This window comes from Jaculus jaculus, chromosome 12 (genome assembly GCF_020740685.1).
Source record: "Jaculus jaculus isolate mJacJac1 chromosome 12, mJacJac1.mat.Y.cur, whole genome shotgun sequence".
In the NCBI taxonomy this organism is placed as follows: Eukaryota; Metazoa; Chordata; class Mammalia; order Rodentia; family Dipodidae; genus Jaculus; species Jaculus jaculus.
In genome coordinates this window covers 11,586,115-11,593,226 of record NC_059113.1, presented here as the reverse complement: position 1 = coordinate 11,593,226, position 7,112 = coordinate 11,586,115, and the positions used below count along the sequence as shown (strand labels likewise).

The 7,112-nt window shown below is 57.7% G+C and overlaps 1 protein-coding gene across 2 annotated transcripts in view; it reads left to right on the top strand.

The window, feature by feature from the left end:
- The first annotated feature begins 3,844 nt into the window (after positions 1–3,844).
- Positions 3,845–7,112, top strand: part of Gfra2 (GDNF family receptor alpha 2) — a 97,209-nt gene continuing 93,941 nt past the window's right edge. Inside the window, exon 1 of one of the 2 annotated variants that reach the window (XM_004669684.2) lies at positions 3,845–4,650. In XM_004669684.2, coding sequence (XP_004669741.2) covers positions 4,611–4,650 — 40 coding nt within the window. In that variant the 5' untranslated portion in view covers positions 3,845–4,610. The remainder of the gene's footprint in view (positions 4,651–7,112) is intronic. The other variant, XM_004669686.3, reaches the window with a different exon arrangement.

Below are 7,112 nucleotides of genomic sequence, written 5' to 3'. Positions count from 1 at the left end.
AGTGTAGCGTAGACTACATTAGGTACACTTTCACACAGGGCCCGAGTGGCTTCTGCTCTCATCTCCCAAAGGACAGTCTCCCTCCTCCCTTGTTCTTGCAAGGTCTGCGCTTATCCTCAAGAAAGGGGTTGCTAGCTTCTGTAGACCCCTTGCCTTTTTTTTTTTTTTTTTTGGCAAGCCCAACAGATTGGCTTTTTTTTTTTTTTTTTTTTTTTTTTTAATGACAGAGAGTAAGAACGAGAGAGAGGGAGAGAGAGAGGGAGAGAATTGGTGTGTCTGGGCCTCCAGCCACTGTAATTGAACTCCAGAAGCATGTGCCACCTTGTGCGCATGTGTGACATTGTGCATACGTCACCTTGTGCGTCTGGTTTATGTGGGATCTGGGGAGTTGAACATGGATCCTTAGGCTTCGCAGGCAAGCACCTTAACTGCTGAACTATCTCTCTAGCCCTGCTTTTTTTTTTGGGGGGGGGTTCTGAGGTAGGATCATGCTCTAGCTCAGGCTGACCTGGAATTCACTGTGTAGTCTCAGGGTGGCAGTCCTCCTACCTCTGCCTCCCAAGTGCTAGGATTAATGGCATGTGCCACCCCGCCTGGCTCCAGTACTGCTTTTTTTATTTTAAAAATATTTTTGTTTGTTTATTTTCATTTATTTATTTGAGAGTGACAGAGAGAAGGAGGGAGGGAGGGAGAGAGAGAGAGAGAGAGAGAGAGAGAGAGGGAGAGAGAGAGAGAGAGAATGGGTATGCCAGGGCTTCCAGCCACTGCAAACGAACTCCAGACACGTGCGCCCCCTTGTGCATCTGGCTAACGTGGGTCCTGGGGAATCGAACCTCGAACCCAGGTCCTTAGGCTTCACAGGCAAGCGCTTAACCACTACGCCATCTCTCCAGGCCCAGTACTGCTTTTTAATCTCTGTTTCTCCATTGAGATTTTATGGTCTCATTCACTTCCTGGATCCTGGAGGAAAGAGGTGATCTGGGCATTCTACTGGGGGTTTTGTGTATGGCGTCCCATTTAATCCCCACAAAGTTGTTTTGCAATCCCCATTTTTGTAACAAGGTAGCTGAGGCTCGAGAGATTAAACTGTCTCTTGCTAGTACACGCTGCTCAGCAGATCCTGACACAAGGGGTCCTCACACACAGCAGGGACTCAGGAAATATGGTGACACGCACGCTGTGCCCTATCTAAGAGAATCTCAGGTGTGCCTGTGTGTGTGTGTGTGGGGGGGGTTGGCAGAGAGTGGCAGACCTTTGTGCAGACAGGAAGGAAGAGGGTCCCAGAGCCACAGCAAGCTGAATGGCGCAGTGGTGGAGGAAGTGCAGCGTCTGGAGCATCCCAGCCACTCACCTGCTCCCAGAACCCCTATCCCTGTTCCCTTGGGAACCATCCCTGGGCGGTCACTACTGCTTTCTTACCCCTCCTAACTGTGTGTGGGACGAAATTCCTGTTTCAGGTGATTCTCCTCCTTAGAGTCAGCTGGTGCTAAAAGGAAGCGAAATACATGGATTTGGGTTGGGGAGTGTTGTGCTGAGTAGTAATTTTGAAGCCTGAAGGATAGCCGTGGAAGAGGAAAGGCTTTCGAGGTATATACAAATAGGTGAAGGTGAGTAGCGCTTGGGGTATCTATCTGTAGGTCCCAGGAGTACGAGAGGGAGGGTGACGTTTTTCTTTGTATGTTTTTACAACTCTTTAATGGCCAATTCCCCCGCCTGTGGTCCAAGACTCCTTCAGTCATCTTGTTTTTCATCTCTTACCCTGCACTCTTAGCCGTTCTTCCTAAAGTTGCCCGTCTTTTGGAAAGAATTTAGGAGACCCTGTGAGATGTAGAGAGTCCCTTCCCAGAACGGGAGAAGGCTGGAGGTGGGGCGGGAAAGACAAAGCCCGAGCTAGTGGAGAGCATGCGGGGATAGAGGTCAGTTGTCCCACGACGCGACAGATGGGAGAGGCGAAGAAGGTGCCGCGCCTCCCGCACCGCCAAGGGCTGGGAGAAGCCGCGTTCCCGCGGGGAACCCCACACGAGATGGAAGTGGCTCTCTCTGGCTTTCCCGCCAGCTCAGGCTGCTGCTGGTGTCTTGAGCGACCCCTCCCTTCGCGCCAAATCCGCCCTTAGCATTTCCTCTCTTCCAGAGTCTTGTTATTTAACACGGTATCTTAAAAAGCACGCCCCAGCACACCCCCACGCGGCCACTCCTTTCTCTGGGCGGCGCCGGAAAGTTTACGAGGCACTGCGTGTACCCAGCCCGAGGACAGCGTCGTGAGCGCGCGGGGCTGCAGGAGAGGAATCGTGCTCGGAAGCCCGGGGATTCAAGGCGGCCGAGCGTGTGTCAGGAGGGGGCGTGAAACTAGGGTGCCCGCTGTGCGTGGGCGTGCGCTCCCGTGCGCGTGGCGGCGTGCGCACCGCGCGTCTGCCGCCCCGCCACCGCGCGCCCAGCAGGTCTAGCAGGAACGTGCCAGCAACCTCACTTCGCCGTTTTCAACCCTTTCCCAGCCAGACGCTTCCTTTTCGGTGCTTTCTGGGCGTTTATTGTCAATTCCGTGACTAAAACACGCCGGTGAGCCAGGCCCACCCACGGACAGATGGGTCATTCGCCCCCTTCCCGGCTAGGGGAGGGGTCCTCACCCAGAACCTCGGCAACTGCCAGTTATTGGGGAGCAGCTCCGCCGAGCCCAGCCGGGTGCGGGGGCGAGGGTGGATTGCCTGGGAGCGGAGCTTTGTCCCGGGGGCCGGACTCGGGGCGCTAGGGCGGGGTGGGCTGAGACCCCCTCCACCCGCACGATCCTTCCCGCGCGGGTTCCCACAGGTTTCCTGGCCTCAGAGGAAGCAGTGAGGCCACCCGCCCAGACCCAACAGCTTCCTCTAGGATGGGGGGGGGGGGGAGGAAAGACCTACCCGGGAAGGGACAACAGTAAGGGCTGCCAAAGCTGGGGCGAGCGGAGGACCAGCGAGACGCGTGGAAAGTTCTGGAGCTCTGCACAGAAGGCACGCGTGTCAGTGCGCGGGGCTAGTCTGGGGCGAGCGGGCGGCTGCGGGCCTTCCCACCCCACCTCCCGGGCTCTAGTGCACCGCGGGCGTAGGGAAGGAGAATGCTCGGCTGAGCTCCCCAACTGGGGACACATCCACCTGCAGAGGGTGATGTCCCCTCTCAAAACAGGGCCCCCTAGCCAGGGTTTGCCTAGCACCCGATCCCCGGCTCCCACGCCTCGGAGATGGTTCCGGAGCCCTGCAGCCTCGCTCCGCTCGCCCAGGTTTTCTCGAGCCGGTCCAGGGGCTGAAGTCAGGGGCAGTGGTCATAGGAGGGCGCAGCCGACCCGCAGCGAGGAGCGGGCGACGCAGGAGGAGGAGGAAGAGAAGGATGCGGACACTTCGTGGGATTGGGACTCGAGCACCAGCCTGGGGAGGGAGTCCGGGGTGTGTGCGGAGAGTGTGTGTGTGGGGGGGGAGTAGGTCTGTTTCCGGCCCAGGCAGCAGGTCAGTCCGAGAAAGGGCGGGTGTCTGAGCTGAGGGAGGCAGCGGAGGGGCTCACCCCTCGGCCAGCGTTCCCCGGCGCCGCCGCCGCCGCCGTCGCCGCTGCAGAGCGTCGCTGCTCCGCCACGCTCGCGCGCGCCTCGCAGGCCGCCCGGGAGCCCGAGCGCAGAGCCGAGCCGAGCCGAGCCGAGCCCCGGGGCGGAGGAGAGGGGCGCGCGGGCGCGCGCGGGAGAGAGGGAGCCGCGCAGGGGGAGGGGGCGGGCAGAGGGAGGAGCGGGGAGAAGGGAGGGGGGGAGAGAGCGAGAGAGCCAAGGAGAGCCAGAGCCACGAGCGAGAGCGAGGGAGAGGAGAGGAGGGGAGAAGGAGAGGAGAGGAGACGAAAGGCACTCGCAGGCTGAGACACACGGGCGCTGGAATTCCACTAGGGGAAAACGAAAAAAAAAAAAAAAAAAAAAGAGAAAAAGAAAAAGAAAAAGTGAACCGAGCCAGGGTGAGCGGGAGAATATATATTTATATATATTTTTGAATTTTCTCTTCGTTTTGGTGCCAAAGAAGCGACTCTGGTTTCCTGTCCTCGAAGCTCCGACTGGATTGCTCCTGGGCGCTCACGCCCGTCGGTGGATTGCATTCCTATTTCGCATTTATTCCGACCCCCCCCCCACTCTACTCCTCCTTTCCTGGCCGCTTCCTTCCAGCCCTTCACTCGCCCGTCGCCGCGCCCCCTCCTCCCCAATCCCCTCCTGGGAAGCGCTGGGGAATTGGACCCGCGGGGACTCGCGCCTTCCCGGAAGAGCCGAGGGCAGGGCTGACCTCGGCACCGGGCTGTTGGCTTATAAGGCAGCCAGACTTAAAGCTACGTGGGTCTGATTTCAGTGGGCCGAGGTGGTGGTTGGGGGTGTCGTCTAGAGGCAGCCCACCGCCCGCCTCCCACCCCACCCCACCCCCTCCAGCCAGCAGCGACGATCCGAGGACTCGGGAGCTTCACCGGGAGGACGAGCGTGATCTCCCGCATTGGATTTGGGGTTCCTTACCATTGCTTGGCTGCTATTCTTGTTTTATTTCCTTCTTTTTAACCCAAGGGAGAAACAAGCAAGCAAGCAAACAAACAAACATACAAAATAACTGTGGGATTTATTTAACATGATCTTGGCAAACGCCTTCTGCCTCTTCTTCTTTTTAGGTGAGTACCCGCGGGTCGCCGAGATTGGGGGCCGGCGCGGGGCCGCGCGTTCGGGCACCGGCGAGCAGCCGGGCACGCCGGGGGGGGGGTGGGGTGGTGGGTAGGCGCGGGGAGGAGAGCGCGCCGGGCAGCGAGCGGGGACCTGGCCGCGGGCGAAGCGATCGGCTGGCCGGGCGGCGTGGACTCGGGCGGAGGGAGCCGAGCCGAGCCTGGCTGGCTGGTTGCGCTTGGGATCGGGAAGGAGACTTAGAACACTCAGACCGCACACACGCGCGCGCACACACCCGCACAGCAATCGCTTCCTCGCACGCCGCGACAGCACTCATTTCCCTCAAAATAATGGGTTCAGATTGCAGGAATTTAAGGGGGAAAATGCAACTCCTAATCTGGAAGAGAGCTCCTATTAATCTGGAAGAGAAGAGGGCAAAGGGAGGCTGGTGTGGCGGGAGCTGTCGTGCCAGTCCCGTCTTTCCCCGGGGGTCTTCGGAGTCAGTCGCCTCGGAGGGCCAGGGTTTCTGCAGGAGCCACTGATTTGGCACGTTGTCTTTTTTTTGGGGGGGGGGGGTGGGACGCGGGAGTCCTTATAGTCACGTCTCACCTGTCAATCAGTGTTGGGAAAGCACCCCATCTCCCCGATCAGCCGAACACTTCAAGTTTCTTCCTACCCTTCACCTTCCCTTCCACCTGCACCTGAGCCAGCTGGATGGGCGGAGCGCAGGGTTGAGAATGGACGTTCAAGGCCTCCGCGAGCTGCGCCTCAGGGGCCTGGGGCCAGTAGCTAGAAGAAGAGGAGGCCAAAGTTTGCTTTGTGGATGAAGAAGGTGGAGGGGGATGTGGGACATCAGGGACAAAAGGCCACCGCTCATTTTGTAAGCCTCCTGCCTTAGGACAGGGAGGAACAGGCTTGCTAGGGTGTCCCCCAGCCCCAGCAGTTTCTCTCCTCACCCCTTTTATGCTATGTGAAATCTCAGCTGCTGGGGAAGCAGGGGTCTAGAGAGAGCGGTTTCCTGGCATAGGTGAAGCAAAGAAGATGCTTGGAAGACAGTGTGCTGCTGGTTAGGGGTCCCAGGCAAGGCTGATTTCAGGGAGAGAGCAGGGGAACTGTGTGTGTGTGTGTGTGTGTGTGTGTGTGTGTGTGTAAGGAGCACACAGCTGCTCCATCGCAGGGGTTGTTCCAGTCACCCAGGTTTGCTGGTGGCCTCCATGGAGTAAGCCAGGTTTTCAGGTGGGGTCCTCTAAAGGAAGGGCTCTGGGATGATCCTGATGGGGAAGCAGAGGCACCTCTGAGTGCTTTAAGAGGTGCCCTGTAGACTGGGTCAAGAGATTTATAGTCAGGTGGATTCAGTGTAGGTTGGGTCTGTTTGTAACCCCCCCCCCATTCCCAGCTATGCCTTTGCAGGAGGGCATGACCCTGCCCTGGGTGTGGCCTTCACTATGCTGCCTCCCTAATCCTGGGGTGGTACCTTCTGGGGTAAGAGGGGGCAGAGCCAGGAGACTGGAAGGGCCTCTGTTTCCACCTCCATCCTGAGACCCTTTCTGGCAGCCTTGGGGAAGTGGACTCTCATTCTGAATAAAACCTGACTTTTTTCTTCCATTCCCAGTCTGAAAACACAGCTTTCTGGGGCTTGGAATGATCAGAGCCAAGACAAAAAGAAAATTGTATTTCAGGCAAAAGCAGCCAGATTGCCTGGTGTTGAGTTGCACACAGCCCTTCCCAAGGCTGTGAGCTCCCAGGTGTGGGTACCTTATGAGGGCCCTGGGCTGGATAGAACAGTCTCTTCTAAGCTCAGACCCCCTTGTTTGTACCTGGGCTGGCCCCAGCTGAGGAGTCAGCTCTCCTTCTCAGAAGTGGCATTGGAGCGGAGGGAGCAGAAATACCCACTCCTTGTTTGCTGCTTGGGGGCTGAGAGTGATGTGAGAGGAAGAGCAAGAGAGGAGAAATTGGCCTGCATCCCCTTGGGTCACAGCTCTTCCGCTACTAATGTTTTAAGAAGTCCCTATCTGAAGCTGGGCTTAGCTGAGTGATCTGGCGGCAGTCTATGGAAAGGCTCTTGGAAGGATAGGATGGGGCAGTGCAAAGGAAACTTAAACCCTGGGCCCTTTTCTTGGCCAAGACCCTGTAGTTGAATTGGTTGGAAATTCCTCCCAGGGCAGAGGTTTCTCAGGAGCTCCAGACCTGGTTAGGCAATTTTTGGCTGGGGGCCTGGGAACAAGGGCCTTTGAATGCCTTTCCCAAGGTTCTGAGTGAGGTCTGGGGGCAGAAAGAACACTGGGGGAAGAGAAGCCTTTTATTTTGCCCAGCCATGCAGACAGCCAATGTAGGTGTACAGAGAAAGAATGCAGTGAGGGGCATGATGGGGAGTGGGACTGGGAAGAGGACCTACTTCCCAGAGCATGTGCTCTGTCTGTTTGGGGGAACACTGGATACAAGAGGGCAGTTAGAGCTCCCTGTTATCTTTTGG